The sequence below is a fragment of the Calidris pugnax genome, unplaced genomic scaffold (genome assembly GCF_001431845.1).
Source record: "Calidris pugnax isolate Ruff unplaced genomic scaffold, ASM143184v1 scaffold42, whole genome shotgun sequence".
NCBI classification, from domain to species: Eukaryota; Metazoa; Chordata; class Aves; order Charadriiformes; family Scolopacidae; genus Calidris; species Calidris pugnax.
In genome coordinates this window covers 6142290-6159826 of record NW_015090920.1, presented here as the reverse complement: position 1 = coordinate 6159826, position 17537 = coordinate 6142290, and the positions used below count along the sequence as shown (strand labels likewise).

Sequence of the window (17537 nt, the reverse complement as noted above, 5' to 3'; positions counted from 1 at the left end):
TATTTGTGCAAAATTTCCTTGTGCAAAAGGGAGATTAGGGAACCTTTTCCAGTCCATTGCAGACCTACTTCTCTGACTCAATAATACAGTTACTATGGATTTCCATTTACTAATATATTTTATAATGCCATAGAGAAATTAAAAGTGGATGTAATGGAAAACATATGAAAAAGTTGCATTCAATTAGGCAAAGGAAAAAAAAATAAACCAAAAAAGAAAAACACAAACACCATCATGAATAGTATGCTTAATTATAGCAACAGTAGGAGATAAGTGACACAAAACAACCTACTGCTTGACTGAAGACGATATCTCTTCTTAGGGTCAGCATCAAACATTGTGGCAAACCGCAGGCGAGTTCCTGGAGCAGAACAAATGCCATGGACTGCTTGGCCCTGGTCACCACCTCTCCCATGCAGTCCTTCAGCGTGATCACCAGGGGATAAAGCTGTTCATACCAGTCACCTAGAACAAGACAGATCATCCGTTCCAAAACACAAAACTCGCAGTGAAAATTCTTTTCAGAACAGAAAAAGGGCTGCAGTGGCTGGGCACATCATCCTACACTTAAAAACGATCCTGCAGCTCTGTCCTAACCTTTGTGGTACAGCAAAAGCCACTGGAGAATACACTTAGAGGCAGGACTCAAGCTTACCACCGAGACCGGGGTAAATCCTTGGCCTGAATTCAGCTCTATCCTGAGACATAACTTCGCTGTACAATTTGCATTGAAGTGTCATAAAGAGAACACACAGGGATACAAGTGAAAACTCAATTAGCACAAGATAAATACAGTGGAGGTGAAGATCTCCTGTTCTTCCCAGCATTGACAACTAGCTATTTTAAAGAAATTAAGTGCCATCAGAAAAAAAAAAAAAAAAAGGAGGGTGGTGCAGGGAAGAGCCCACATTTAAGAAAAAGTGGGTGCTGGAAGGCAAAACAAGAAGAAATAGATACAAAAAAAAAAAAAAAAAAAAAAAAGGAGGGTGGTGCAGGGAAGAGCCCACATTTAAGAAAAAGTGGGTGCTGGAAGGCAAAACAAGAAGAAATAGATATCTGGAAGGATATTATCTTTTTAATGTATAGGCTGGAAAAACACTAACCCTCAGGTCACTTTCCTTCTTTTTAGCTTGTCTCTGTATTGTTCTCTTTAAATATTTAGAGATATTGAACTCATTATTTTTTTAGCTACTTCGAGCAGAGAGATTTAGAACTATTTTGTAATATGTTTTGCTCTGTTAAAACATATGCTAGGAATATCAGAAAAAACAAGCTAGAGAAATGCTTGAGAAATGAGACTCCTTAATACGTTACAAATGAAGCGAAGTGATAACTAGGAATGGAGGAAAATCAGAACAGCTCTCAAATTTGCCCAATTACCCAAGCTGTTCCTGAATTTTTCAGGATTTAATAAAATCAGACCTACATTGTAGTTACATATGGTTTTGCAAATAACAACTAAACAAATCTCACCCTCCTTCAGAATCTACATCTCAGTTTCATTGTTACAGTTTAAAATGAAAGAGAAATCAACACTCCAGAAGAATCTATGTATAAATAGGGAGCGCAACCGACTTAATATAGTCCATCACTGACTCATATTTTCTGTAGATTAGTGCAATTAAGAATCAATGATAATTAAAATCTGTTCAATTTAAATTGTAATTAGGTGGAAGATAACAGCACGCTGTTTCAGGTAACATTCTGAGTCAGGCCAATGAAAGACTCGTTAGTACTGAAGAAGTTCTTTAGGCAGGAAGACATAGCTGCCTGTTTCAAAGTCAATTTGGCTACGCTCCAGATAAATATGTAAATGAATAAAACTGTAGCCAAGACGACTGGAGAGAACTTTGAAAGCCAGGAGAAACTGAAAAAAAAAAAAAAAAAAAATAAGGCACAGGAAAGAGGAAATAGAGACGAGGACAGAGCGGCCACAGGGAACAATTTGGGTTCTTTTGCAAATAACGCCTTTGTGGTTAGATGGCCTGTGTTTTAGCACAGTCATACATATTTCAGGGGGAGTTATACAGATTGAGGTTAAACCATTGTGAACAAAACAGAACATCTTAAAGGTCCCTTCCAACCTAGACGATTCTATAAGCCATCCCCAGTTTCATGTTCCAGCAAAAAGAGGTGTATTTATACATGTTACTGACTAAGAGAGTACCGATACCCTGCAGGCCGAGGTCTGGTGTGCACTTTTTAAAGAGACTGCTGAAAAAAATGGAGAGCTTGCAGAGGAGAGGTACCAAGATTTAGAGTTTAATCTCCTTAAGCCTATGAAAAAGGAGGAGCAGCAACTTGATTCCCCCTCTTCACGAGGAGAAAATAACAAGTACTAGCAGGGATGTTTATTCTAGGGAATAAAAGCAAAAGACCAACCAAAGGTCAGAGGCTGCTGTGAGACAAATTTAGAAATAAGGTAGACAACAAAGTGTGACACACTGGAAGTCAGACTAGACAGACCAGACAATCTAAACTCTCCTTTTGAGTCTTAAATTGTAGTAATTTCTTAAATTAATCAATAAATAAATGCCAGGGAAAGCAACTGCAGAGTAAGATCAGAAGATGTAATGTGTACGGAAGCAGTGAACAGGACTGTATGTGATAAGAACAGAGGTCGTTGTCTCCTGCTAACCTGAGCAAATAATGAAAAAGATCATACCTGGCCACTTTAAAGTAGATGCCAAGGTACAGATAATAGACATCTGTTCCACTTTTATAGGAAAGCAGAGCTGGATACAGACACAGCCAAGGATCTTCAAGTGCTCTGACAGCCAGGGCAAGAGAGAAAAAGCTGAATTTCTAGAACTAGTCACACTTTGTGAACCTGCTATTACAATTTCAGGCTACAGGGATAGGGCTAAAGGGCTTTACTGACACTCTTTTTCATAAAAGAGGGGGGTCATACACTGGTCACAAGTCACGTAACACTTGGATCTGTTTCTACTGAGCTGCCGCTTAACCCGTCAATCTGCACTGGGTATTTCTGCTTCTTTAGGAACATAACTTTGTACTTGTCCTTACTGAACTGCATCCTAATATTTCACTGCTCCGTTTCATCAAGATCCATTCTAATCCTGCTCCCACGGTGCTTAAAGCCTCTCCCAGCTTTAAGCATCTGCAAATTTTATAAGCATCATCCATATTTCATAAGCCAAGTCAGTAATGAAAATATTGAATAATACTGGACCCAGAACAAATGTAAGTGGATTCTACTTCATGCAGGCTTCCAGGCTGGCATAAACAACTGATAACTACCTTCTATTATGATTTTCCAAATTATTTTGCACATACCTAGTACTGGCTTCAAGATCATTTTCTCACAATGATTTTTTTGGGGAGACTACATGTTTGGAATACTAACTTACTAACATAAATAATTTTTGTCAGTAACAGTTGCATTAAGAAGGACTTCAAAGATTTGAAATTGTCAAGGCCATGTTTTTCATTAAAGGAAATTCATGCTAAATATGTGAAAAATTGTATGTCCCAAAGAATACAGAGCTTTTATTACATATGTATTTTGCTTTGTAGAAAACAATAAAAATTCTAAGTATGTAGGAAATCTTACCCTAGTGACTGAGGAAAGATAAATTATTTTATCATAGAATATAAATAGAATTGTACTTGCCAAAAGGAAAGAAGATAAAACTATACCCTCATGGGATTAAGGTCTCCATAAGAATTATCTACTCCTTGCTCACACTGAAAATTCTTGTTCACAATTAGTAAGGATGTTCAATCCCCAGAAGGTGGAGCTGGTTCGCAAATCTAAGAGAGCAATTGCATTGTTTCTTGGAAACAGTACATTCATGAATGGACTAATATAGTCTCGTATTTATCCTTTTATTTTAAAGGAAGTTTAGCGTGTTAAGATAAAAATAAGAGGTGTATCTCCGACTGAGGTCTTGGAAAAGTCAACTCTAGAAAAAAAAATAATCTACGTAGCTGCTCAGTCTTTGGTCTGTTAAAATCGCCATATGTCACTTGTTATGCAGGATATCCGGTTGCAAATACTCCAGCAAGAATATAAAACAGGGTCATTCATTAACAGCACACAAAGCTCTGAATATCCAACAGAAGCACCCACCTATACGCAAATACTGCAGCTTTTAAGTTGCTCCTTGAAACTGAGAAGCACCGTGAAACTGAAGTTTATGAAACAAACAAAAAAAAGCACTGTATTTTGAAGCTTACAAATTCACCAGAATTTGGAAAATAAAATTTTCTTATATGCAAGAGCTAAATATGGAATAGTCATAGAATTCATAAAGAATGAAATTTATTTCATTTATTTATAAAGGGAGCTTTAAAAACCTGATCTAAATTAAGGTTTAGATTAACCTGATCTAACTTGCCACAATGTTGTTGGTATGTGAGGATACTGCTTGGTTACAACCTACTGCTTACATGGCTAAAAGAGTTTGGAGAGATGCAAGATGCCTTACAACTCCTCCTTCCTGAGAAAACCATCAGTAGGCTCAGAATTGGTTGCTGCTGTAAAGCAGATGCAGGGGGGCAACCACGGCTCAGGACCTCTAGTCCTACAGAGACTGATGATAGCTTTGTAGAATCACTTCAAGGACTTACACAAATTTCTTTTAAGCTACAATTGCAAGATTTGCATCCTCAACACAGAGGGAAATCCTTTGAAAAAGGCTGAAGAATTAACTGAAAGAGTAAACACCTCAAAAACAAAGACATCGGAAGCAAGAACAGAAGCAACAAGGAGACTACAAAATGAATGTCAGGTTGCTAAAATGACAAGGGCAGCCTGTCCTGTTTGGAATATTTAGTATCCAAACAAAAGAGTCAAAGCCTAGTAATGAAGTAAGGAAACTCAATTCAAAAATTGCGCTAGTACACAGTTGGAAAGGAAACTAAAACAAGGAATGAAAGCCAAACACATTGAAATGGAAAATGGAAAGATTAAAGTAAAAGAAGTAGTATCACCACTGTGCACTTCAGTGTAAGGTTAAAACAAGAGTAAGTGCAGCGAAGTACTGAGTAAATACACCTCTTCCATTGCTATCAGAGAGTTGTGGAAGTTCAGTTTATGACAGGATTTGCCCTTTGGTTGCTGGAAAACGCCCTTCAGTCCCATGTTCTCTTAATCAACACGCCTGCACAGGGAAATGACCTGCTTAGCACCCAACTAGTCATTTCTACATGCTAATATTCAAGTTGCAGTATGTCAAACTGCATGTTAAATTTGATAAAGTTTGGCAGAATAGCAAGCTTCTGCTCTTTTCAAAGTCAAGCCCATTGAAGTGCTTATTAAGATGTGCTAGTAATCAAACAGGAAAAGCCCTAAGGCTTTGGAATAGCTTTGGAATAGCGCTCCTATCTCGTTTTGCCCTGGCAACAGAGAAGAAAGCCAATTGTGTCACTGCTGTCTGCACCACCTAAAAATCAGTGGAAATCTTTGATGGCTTCAAGTCACCTCAAAATGTAAATGGTATGAGGTTAAAAACTAACCATGGAATTAAAAGTGGAAGAAAGCATAATGTCATACTCTTAAAGGAACAGAGGGCCCTACGGACGTATGGTAATGAATGTAACAGCAGCTAGAATGGTTCGAGTTGGAAGGGACCTTAAAGATCATCGAGTTCCAGCCCCCCTGCCCTGGGCAGGGACACCTCCCACCAGACCAGGTTGCTCAAAGCCCCATCCAGCCTGGCCTTGAACACCTCCAGGGATGGGGCAGCCACAGCTTCTCTGGGCAACCTGTTCCAGTGTCTCACCACCCTCACAGTAGAGAACGTCTTCCTGATATCTAATCTAAATCTCTCCTCTTTCAGTTTAAAACCATTACTCCTCGTCCTATCGCTCCACTCCCTGACAAAGAGTCTCTCCCCATCTCTCCTGTAGGACCATTTAAGGTATTGGAAGCTGCTGTAAGGTCTCCCCAGAGCCTTCTCTTCTCCAGGCTGAACAACCCCAAGTCTCTCAGCCTGTCTTCATAGAATAGGTCCTCCAGCCCTCTGATCATCTTCACAGCCTTCCTCTGGACTTGCTCCAACAGGTCCTTATGTTGGGCGTCCCAGAGCTGGATAAAGTACTCCAGGTGGGGTCTCATTGGAGCAGAGCGGCAAAATCAGCTCCCTCAACCTGCAGACCACACTTCTTTTGATACAGCCCAGGGTGCTGCTCTCAATCGTTCTCTACCCAGCCTGTATTTGTGCCTGGGATTGCCCCAATCCATGTGCAGGACCCCACACTTGGCCTTGTTGAACTTCATGACTTAACTCTTCACTGTAGCTATTCCCTTATTCCCTTACTACCTGACCACAGAAATAACCCATGATAGGATTGAAATAATAGTGGTCAAACAATGTAGATGAGTTGTCCTCATATCACAAATTGAACATTAGAGAAACTCTGTCTTAAGGAAAAAGGCAAGTAAAACAAACCAACCTACTCAAAACGGTAGTAACCACTTCAAGAACAGCTAGTGCAAAAAGCATGAAATAATTAACCCACAGAAAATGAATTTATTCACTTAGGATAGGAACATCCTTCTGAATTTATTTAAGGGAGGTTTAAAAACTGACAGTGCACGTATTCAACTTTGCACCATAGAAAGGTCAGCCTCCTACTTTTTCATCTTGCCCCTCAGCTCTTGGAGCTCAGTTTAAGTCTAGCATGAGGACTAAGCTTTTTAAAAAAGGATGATTATGCTCATAATTCTGCAGCATTACTCACAGAAACACCAAAACCCTGCATAAGTCTTCCACATATTTCTGCAGCTAATATAATAGCAGTCAACTTTGCATAGTTTGAGTGTCCAGAAGAACAATTTTGAATTCCTAGGGATTCATTAATCTGTTGTAATTATCTGAGATATTCTATACTGTCACACGAATTAATAGTGAAAATGGAAACCATCTAATCATTTGTATGCAAAAGTGTCTCAGCAGCTTTAGTCACAATGAAAACAGAAGGTGGAAGCGATGGCAATAACAGACAAAGTTGAGGAAATCTAATATACTCAAAACATAGGAGTAATGGATAAACCTTGCTACAGAAGTGTTGAGCAACTAAATATTCTGATGTCTTGTTTAAAAAACTGGGTTTTTTGGCTACATATAGCCCTGTTAAGGACCCTATCAAAAAGAGAAGAATGATACAAAAGTGAGAGAGAAAGGAAAAAAAAACGTGCAGAGATAGAGTTGATGCTAAGACAAGCTTAAGAAAAGAAGAAAGAAAAATGTGAGGGAAAGGGAGAGAAGAGAAAGTTTCATAAGTGTTTTTGTTTCCTCAAAATAAATGATGTCTGCTACTCAAGCGAACACAGACCAAGGGAGAATTTTTCATCTTCCTGATTAAATGATAGTTTACAGTAAAAGCTCTTCTTCTGAAGATGCAAACAAAATCAGAACAGAGTTTTATTTCACGTTTCTGCCAGCTTTGGGAGGGATGCACTGAAAGGACACAGTGTCCATCTCTAGGTCACTGAAACACACAAAGGTTTAATCCAGATTTATACAGTCCCCATCGGGTATCAGATTATTTAAAAAAAATAAATTAACCCATATAGTAGTAGTAGTTCTCCAAGGCAAACTGGTCTAGAGTTAAAAGAATTAAAAAAAAAAAATCCCTCTCCTTTAAAAATCCATCTGCTCTTCCTGATTTATCCTGTAGAGTAATCATAATCCTGCAACTGATGAAACCATAGCATGTTACCTTGGTAACTGATAACTCAAATTCAGTCTTAAGAATACACTCAAAGGTCAGATTGCACAAAAAGTTAGGCTAAGAAAGGTATAATTCATGTTGAAGGGTAAGTACAAGAAAAATGTGCCACCAATATTTCTGAATACAAAGATTCCATACAGTAAATATAAGCATGTTGGGAAAAAAAGAGTAAGATCACACGATGTCAACATTGAGACAGCAAATAAAAACCTACCTTGGGAAGCTCTGAGTATGTTATGACAACACCTATAGTTACAGGAATATGCTATTGCTCAAACCCATCAAATTATTGTCATAACATTTTCTACCCCATATACATTCTTTGACATCTTTTTCATTGTTATATGCTAGAAAAAAATAATATTGTATTAAAGCAGTCAGGTTCACTAATATAAGGAAACATTTTATTCCATACTTTAAGGCATACTTTTCAATGTTTTAGTCGAAGTCCTGGTTATTCCCTATTTTTCTTACAAACAGCAGCACAACTTTTCTTCAGATCAGCCTCAGCACTGAAGCAGTTTCAGACTCAAAGATCTATCTGTGACCAGACATTTGTAGTTTTAATGGAATATACTATGCTCAAATTATGGTATAATAGGTAATTGCAAGATATGGCAAGCTTCTCACATACCTAATGTTTTTGAATTGTATATAGCGTAAAATTTTGTAATTTCAGAAACATATCTATGGGTGTAAACACAGCATGATTTTGTACCTAGGAAAAAGTTATGAACCCATACAACCAGGTTTCAAAACCAAAATGGAGCAGAATTAAGGCAGAATCTATAACCCTAAACTTAGAATCCCAACCTCTATGTAGGTGCTTCACGGTGCATTCTCAGGGCTTCATGTCGAACTTAGGAGAGGGAGGTGCAGAAAAAAACAAACGTATAAGACCACGCTCTCATGTAGAAGCCAAGTGTGAAAAATTCTGGACCCAAAGGCAATCATTTTGAAAAGCCAACAGGCAACCAACTTTGGCACACACCTGGATGGTTCTTTAGAGAGCTCCATCTTTTAAGCAAGTCCTATAAAAGAAAGCAATTTTAAAACACCTCCATTTCTGCATGACCTTGAAACTCCTCGAAGCTGTCAAAGGGGACTGCATGATGCTCTCATGGAAACATCATTAAGAAATTATATCTTCCTCAAAAAGTAGAACATGAAAACAAAGCCATCTGCCCCACAAATCTGCAGTTTCCATGTGATGGGGTGTTGCAGAACACTCAGCAGAACTCAGCAGAAGCACTGACTCTGCTCTCATAGAAGGGCACTAGTACTGATTCAAGAGAAATAGGGAACACCCTGAAATGATGGAAAGAGAGAATAATTTCTTCCAATGGCATAACATTTTGATATTTTTTGTGTCCTTGGCCTGTCAGCTCCAGAAGACAACTCCTCAGCTTAATGAAATGTATCTATAATTTTCTAACCATTACAATTATCATTATTGCTTAGCAAGAGGTACCTTTCATTCTATTTGATGACTGTTTATTATAGTACTTGAAGTAACTTTTAAGGTTTTTTGGCCTTGTGAGCTAAAAGCTCTAACCAGTATTTCATTTGCCTGTGTAGGGTATGAGCCTGAATCAAAGGTAACAGCACATTTTTTCATCACTACAATGAAAGACTCAAATGGACTGGTTAAATGTGTTTCATATTTCACCTGTTATACAGAATAACAGAGGTCAGGAGGTTGAAGAGAGTGAAGGAAAAAATCTGTAAACATTCACGCTGCTAAGCATGTCAGAAAGCATCCAAAAAGAATTATCCTAAATCATGACTTTTTTTTCAGACTGGGGAGGGAGGGGAAAAGCTGAAGTTTTGTTCCGTAATTATGGAATACAGATAAAAACCAGTAGATGAGTATCTATGTTTAACATAGAAATGCACTGCAGTAACTTGGGGAAAGTTTGGGTGAAAGCGTACTACTACTTTACCTGCAAAACATTTCTAAGAGACATAGTGGATTTCTGCTAACAATAACAGAAAAACTTATTAGTACCAGAGAAAAGGGAGTTATGCACAAGAACAAATATACAATTACGTTCTTTTAATCCAAATTTGTATGCTTGAGTTCACTTTCTAAACATTCTTTCAAGTTTTCAACTACACCTATCTTATTCTTGAGTATTTCTAGCATCTGAAAAAGGTCTGAAAAATGTTGAAAGCTAACTGTGTTGATACTTTGCACCTGCAAGCCTTCACCAGAGAACAAAGATGGTATCATCTAGCTCTCTGACATTATAGGGGTATATGCCTGGTAGACAGAAACTCAGAGAAGCAAATAGATAAGAAATACTTTGGGCTCTGGATTATTCATACAAAACCAAGTCCAACGCACGGGGCACTGGAAGCAAGAATTCCAGGATGCCAGCACAAATCTCTCATACTGGTAAAAATACCAAGGTTGCAGCTGCATTAAAAATCAATAGTACAACCACAATCTGTTGCACGAAACTCACCAGTACTACAACAAATGATATACAGTTGAAAAAAAAACAGTTTTAATTCTTGTTATGTAAGAAAGGACAAATGAGTTCTAATATCTTTAGAACTCTTGATATGAAATTACATCATTAAAATCTGAGGGGAGAAATAGAATCTGTAAAGGAAACCAGAGAATAAAATACACAATTTAAAAAAAAAAAAAAAAGCCAAAATTATACAAAGAATAGAATCTGTAAAGGAAACCAGAGAATAAAATACACAATTTTAAAAAAAAAAAAGCCAAAATTATACAAAACTCCATAAAACAAACATGGTTGTGGGGTTTTTGTTGTTTGGGGTGGGATGGAGTGGTTGTTTTTTTAACTGAAGAGTGGCAGAACGTTAGGTTCTGATTTCCTTATATTTGGACTACCACCATTATATCACTAAGGATCTGTTTCATTTGTCACAACACACTTGCACGTCAGAAAGTCCTGTCAGACTTATGAAGAAGATCTAATCTATTCTCAGAGAAAGCTACAAGGAATGTAACCATAGGAGAAGATCAGAAGATTTGGTGACATGGTCTTGCTCTGGAGAAAGTTTTTGTTTTATCATCTCATAGAATCACTCTAGCCTTCAATATCGACACAAATTGACAACTGTATGCAGGAAAAAATGAATTTTAGCATATCAGAAAAAAATATGAGTATGTAACTTCAGAAAAGGGGAAAAGAACGACACAAACTGAATGTTCACCTTTCCTTACAAGTTGTAAGACAGACTCCAATGTTTTCTCTCAAAATGTTATATTCAAGTAAAATCTAAAATAAATGAAACTACATCAGCCTTCAAAGGAAAATGTGGTTTCAAAAGGTTTTCATTGTAGCACAAAAAATGAGCATGGCAAGCCATTTGAGCACACAGTGGAGCTGTAATTTGATAAATAGCCTTCCATCATTCAAGGCTACAACTGTACAAAACCTTGCTATCAGCACTCTCATCAAAGATACTATTGACTCTTCTATATATCATTTTTTTGTGACTTTTTCCATTTTTTATTTACTCTAGTCAATGACTAAAGAAAAAAGGTTCCTTACCGCCTGCATGCAACACCTTGCAATCTGCTGCTGAAGGGTCATTTTCACCCTCTTTACTGCTGCTGATGTTGTCTTTTTCAAGCAGTCTGTCCACCATGGCGATAACGCAGTTTAAACTCTTTCCCACATTGGCCCACACTCTGTCCTGAAAAGAGTATAATCATCACTGCACATTACTGAAGAAGAAAACAAAAGAGATAATACTAACTTCTTGTTAACACCTTAAAATGGAGACAGAGATGTGCAAATTACTAGAAATATTAGAAGAAATATAAGGTGGCAGCATATTACCATTTTTCTCATTCTTCAGCCTACTGCCAACTTAAGCCTGCAGAGTAAATGACTGAACTTAAAACTGTTTGGGTTTTTCAGACAGTGGGAAACACACGTGCTTCAAACTTTACATCAAAATGCATGCAAAGTTTCAAGTCCAATCACAAGGAACTGAGAAGTGGTCTATTTGAAATAATACCATAAAGGGTAGACATTCAAAGCCTTGCCAAATTAAATCTCGTGTGCAACTGTCAGTTTTGCCACAGTACCTGACCTCTTTTTGATAATTGAACATACCCTCCCATATCACATCAGTTACTCTGATACAATAAAGTCCTTCAGGTGCTGGATGCTGCAGACACTAAAGCTCTTGCACCTACTTTTGTGGGGCCGAATTAAAAAAAAAAGGAAAAAAAAACACGCCATACAAGAAATGAGGCTGTACACAATGCCAGCAACCAGGAAAAAAAAATAAAAAATGTAACAAACCCACAAAAAAGCCCAAGTAGATGTTTTAATGCCGAGTCATTCTGAAACTAATGCCGGGCTTGAGGGTTAAAAAATGAGAAGATAGTATCACTGGTCTTCTTTCAACTTTATGGTATGCTAGCCAGAAGCATTATGCTCTGTCAGGCCTTGAGGCCTAAAATGGATTTGCAAGAGACAACAAGAGAGAAGGTTAAAGAAAACTGAAAACTCAGAGAAATACCTTAGTTCCATATAAATGGTAACATTTGGAAGCTGGGTGAAGGCAAAGTTAGAACTACTACTAAGGCAATCATTGAATCTAAGATTTATTTTTATTCACACAGGCCACACTTCTTAGGCCGTTTTCCTGACTAGCGGGACGAGATACTTCCGGGTTCCCTCCACCTCAGGGCACACCCTGTGACAAGTGGGCACCCTGCCCTGAGGGACACGACATGGGTCTGCACACAGAAGCATTTACTTGCTGAAACAAACCATTAAACACACGACTATGCATGATATTCATACACAAAGATACAATTTAAAGCTAAAGACAAAGGACAGGTATAGATTCCTTCAAAAGTTTCATCCTGTAAGTACCTCAAGCGTTCCTGAAAAAATATTTAGAATATTGGTGAAATGACTGATTTCCACCACCCACAATTACTATTTTTGGGAGAAGGATTCTGTGAAGTAGAATGAAACAAGGCAAATAGTAAAACTTCTAGTTTTACCAGAGAGTAGCAGGGAACTTCAGCCTTTCTAGTCACTGAAGATGCTGAGGTAGATGAACTCAGGTTGCTCTGCATGGCTGCAGCAACCTCATTTCCCTCCTTCCCTCCGTTGAGGGAGTTTAATCCCAACACAAAGAACGTTAAACTCTTAATGAGCATCTGGAGTTATTGCACAAGCAACACAAATATGAGCCCTTGTTTCATTTTGGAAAGAATACTTTTCTCTTTTCAAACCGACTATTAACCCAGCATTGAGATGGTGTCTATACAATATTCACACAAACATTCCCTGAGGGTTTAGAAGCAAAATTCATCAACATCTGCTGACAGAAAGCTCACTGTAATTATCATATATCTGGCTTTTTTACAGATGGGCAAGTGGGAGGGAGCAAGGGCCTGTTCCACACCTCTTTTTCTCCACATGGGAGAATCCTGGGATTAGAAGCTATCGTTATAGGCAGAGAGAAAAAGTAGTTGTGTCTGTTGTTCGTTGGGATTTTATTCTATCTGCACCAAAGATGCGCATATTTTTCCAAGAGGGCTGCTGAAATTCTGCAGTTTGGTAAGAACAATTCTTGAGTAAAAATGCAGTTTCCAATCAAAGCAAACCAAGTGACTCCCTGTTACTCTCTGTGAGAAGAAATCCCGCCATTTCACATTCTTTGTCATATCTTGCTATTCCCATAACATTTTCCTGTAGCCTAGCACACTTCCCATCCACCTTTCCCCTTCTTAAGTGGTCTATTTTCAATTTGCCTAAGAACTGCCTCACGAGTGATCATTTTGCAGCATGTGCCAGGTTAAAGGAGAAAATACACCCACAGCCTCTCAAGTCAGCATTCTTATAAATCCTCTGTCTGAAGTGAGGGATCAGAAGAAAATAAGTCTTAATTCTTGACACACTGAAGTACTAAGGCCCTAAATTCCTAACCAGGATGCTTCTCCTCTGTTATCAGTTTTCCCTCTGGTTGTTGTGGAGCTGATTTGATGGTAAGTTTACTACTGTGGTATGAAAGAACAAGTGAAACAAGGTCTCTGGTTCCCTTTCATTGCTGCTTCGTTAAGCTCAAAAGTCAAGTCCCAATGACAGGGAAAGTGGAAATCTGTAATGGGGCTTGACCCCATTGGGACAAGGCAGACTAGGACAAGGCAACAGCACACTGACATCATGTACTTCTTCCAAATTTCAGAAGCCACTTGGGACATTAAGGAGTCCCAGCATGTGTGGCTAGGTGCTGCTAGCTAGAAATAGCCATAGTTGCACTTCTCTTGCCACCTCTGCTGTGGCATTCAAACTTGCAATGGCCTTCCTGAAAAGGTAGGCCTTGGCTTCACATATAGGTGGGCACTTTCCTTAGGACGCTTAAAAATGAACCTGTAAAATAATTATTTTTTTATCCACCCAATTCAAAAAATTTAATTCATTTCCATCCGCTCTGAAAGTATCATTAGAAGGCAATCCAACTCCCCCATTTCTGAGAGGAGGTGTGGAAACTATTGTCTTGTCATTGCACCTGACTGGACGTCTTCCTCCTAAGCACTGCTCTGAAGATACGGTGTCTCCTTCATGAGGGTTGATAGCCTTATTACCTTAAGTTCCTTTTGAGGTATGCTTATAGATAAAGCAAATATCTTAAGTAATGTCCGTGATTAACACCCTTTTGGGATGTGACAATGCTTTGGAATGGAATATATCATACACAGGTATTTCAGACCTGTGAGTACCATATACGGATTTGCACATAGCTTATTGGAAATGCCATTTTATCCGTTCTTTGTAGCTCCAACCACATTAAGCAGTCAGTCAGAAATGTAGAGCAGAAACAGATCCAAGTGGCAATGGGCCCACCTTTTCTTGTATTATACATGACAACACGCTTTGTTCCCTCCTGCAGGGAGGTTCTAGGATAGCAGAAGCAGCTGGCAAGTGGAGAAGAGAATGTCTACCCAGAGGCACTCTAAAACTCTCCAGTTAAATATTTTTCCTTCAATAGTAATGCCTACTGCCTACGTGCAGTGCACCAATATAAATAGCTCAATCCATACGGCTGTCAGAATATTTGTACTTGGTATCAAAGAAGAGAGGTGCAACACAGTATTGCTATTGAGAAGGTGGCTTTTTGGAAAACACTGCTCACTCATCGAAAGGGCACTCTGCGCAGTTAAGAACTAGGGAGTTATTCCTTAAAGATAAATATGGATGCTAGGGAAGAGGGTGGATCTCAGCTACTTTTGTCTTGAATTCACTCCCGTGATGGTGGTAAGATAGCCCCAACAGGCTGAGAGAGTTGGGGTTGTTCATTCTGGAGAAGAGAAGGCTCCAAGCAGACTTTAGAGCCCAGTATCTAAAGGGTGCCTACTGTAGAGATGGGGAGGGACACTGCATCAGGGAGTGGAGAGATAGGACAAGGCATAATGGTTTTAAACTGAAAGAGGGGAAATTTAGATGAGATATCAGGAAGAAATTCTTGACGCGAGGGTGGTGAGACACTGGAACAGGTTGTCCAGAGAAGCTGTGGCTGCCCCATCCCTGGAGGGGTTCAAGGCCAGGCTGGATGGGGCTTTGAGCATTGTGGTCCAGTGGGAGGTGTCCCTGCTCAGGGCAGGGGGGTTGGAACTCGATTTTTATGGTTGCTTTGAACCCGAATCATTCTACGATTCTATAATGCAGTCATTAGAATAGGATGGAACAGAGTCCGCTTAAAGAGTTTTTGAGTGCCACTGGTTTAGATTTCAGGCAAAAGTTAAACGGAAATTCCAACTGTAAAATGCAATCCGGTGCTTGATGATGGAGGAAGGGGATCAACAAAGGAGGATATAGGACTGCATATAAAGCAATGCATCACGAAGTTTTTCTCCTTTATAGTTGACTTCCATAGCAGACTAAGCATTTTTTCAAATTTTACATGTGTTTATTCTTTCTCTTTTCATCACGGTAATGAAAATTTGATCATTAAAGCTTGCACTATTCATTCCCACCATTGACAGAAAGAACTGAAAATAATGGAAGACTAATCTTTCAAACTTCAAAAAACCCAAAATTTCACTAAGATTGATACCACCTCAAGATTGATAGTGACTGACTCAGTTTAACCTCACAAAATACTCAAAGATACACTTAATTTTTATCAAGCAGGTAATCTTACTAATTCAGCAGAAAAAATTAGACACACTTTAAACTAATGTGCTTATAAGTTTTAATAGATGAGGACTAAACACCTGGCAGAAATAATTCTTTTAAATATTCAATAATGAAATACAGTAAAGCTAGCCTCTCTGCAGAGACAGAAGTACTAAATTAAAACACAGCTTGCACAACAATTTTATTTCTCCAATACAAAATTTCTCCATTTCAACAAATCTATTGTGATATTTATTTTTCTGAATGTTTCAACAGCTGGAAACAAACATTCTGGCTTTTGTTTCAAGGCAAGAAGAAACATTCTAGCCCCTCAGGTTGTTGAGAAAACATGAAAAAGTGAATTCAAGGTTCTAAACCCAGAACACAAATAAAAGAATGAGTTATTTATTTATTGTTTAAATCTCATGACTACTTAATGCATGGGGTTGGAGATAATTGTCATTTCTGTATAATAAATACATTTTTCTTCCCTTATTTGTGGTATGGATAAAGATCACAGTTCAGGTGTAAGTACTGTGGCTCACACAAGTTATTAATTATTTACAATAGAGATTAATATGCTGGCATCCTTTATGTTTATTAGAATACAGTAATGAACTGAAAGTATGAGCCTGAACTGAATAAAAATAGCTTAAGTTCAGGGTGCATATAACAAAGAAACAGATCTATTATGAGCACATCCACCAAAATAATTAATGTACAAAATCTCAGCCATATAAATAATACAAATTTTTGAAAGATATGCTAAGAATGTTAAAATCTCAAAGCCATGTTTCATTCTTTTATGCAATCTCAGACATCCTCTAAAAACAGAGTCTAAGGGAAAAGAGCTCTGTTTTCCTGAGGATTAATTCATGTGTATTTAAACTATTTATATTCAGTCCTGGGGAAAAAAAAAACAACCACAAAACAACCCAAAAAACTTTTCTCATAGTAGTGTATTAGATTCCAGTCTCCTTACATCTGCCCAACTAGCAAAAAGAACTCAAGCAAGAGCAAAGAAAGACTGTTTTCCCATCTGGGCAAGCAGATATTCATCATCCTCACTGCTATATGCACAACCAAGCAGTCACAGAGAAGCCCACTAGACTTCAGAAAATTCCTTCAAGTTAGTTTCAAAATACACAATGCATCTGAAAAATATTATTTCATAGTTTTGCACTTCTTCCCCCTCTCTTCCTCCCACCCCCCCAGCAATAAAACAGACACTCAGGGCTTGTATATGTTTATGCTGATTTGTAGGGTTTAGGAATAGAGACCAAGAATTTCTGACTACTTACCCACTCTTCCTCATCATACTCAGAATGATGGGGTATAGAGTCCTGTCTTTTAATCTGAGAAGGATGGTCCTGATGCTGTACATCATCTCCCTCTTCTGCACTGTTTCTAGGCACAGCTGGTTTCTTGAGGACACAGCCAGGCCGGGCTGTGTATAGTGCTAAAAGGGCACTTCTGACCAGCTGATCCTTAAATGCATGCACAAATAACTCTGTCTAGAAAAAAAAAAATAAAAAAATGAAAAGATTAGACCAAAGAATGCAATACTGCAACATCGCTATTATAACACTGAATTATCCTTAAACAGAGTAGATACTTGTTTCAGGCTGGCCTGAGAGGCAGAAAACAAAGTAGACCAACAAACAATGAGGAAAATTCAAGGGGTTTTGGGACATCATCACGTTCTAC

General features: G+C 38.3%; 1 protein-coding gene across 4 annotated transcripts in view; it reads right to left on the bottom strand.

The window, feature by feature from the left end:
- INPP4B (inositol polyphosphate-4-phosphatase type II B) overlaps positions 1-17537 on the bottom strand; it is a 217665-nt gene that overhangs the window by 56632 nt on the left and 143496 nt on the right. For all 4 annotated transcript variants that reach the window (XM_014950034.1, XM_014950032.1, XM_014950030.1 and 1 more), the window contains 3 exons: positions 17132-17344; positions 11235-11379; positions 293-465 (listed from right to left, as the gene is read on the bottom strand). In XM_014950034.1, the coding sequence (XP_014805520.1) occupies positions 293-465; positions 11235-11379; positions 17132-17344 (531 nt within the window). The remainder of the gene's footprint in view (positions 1-292; positions 466-11234; positions 11380-17131; positions 17345-17537) is intronic.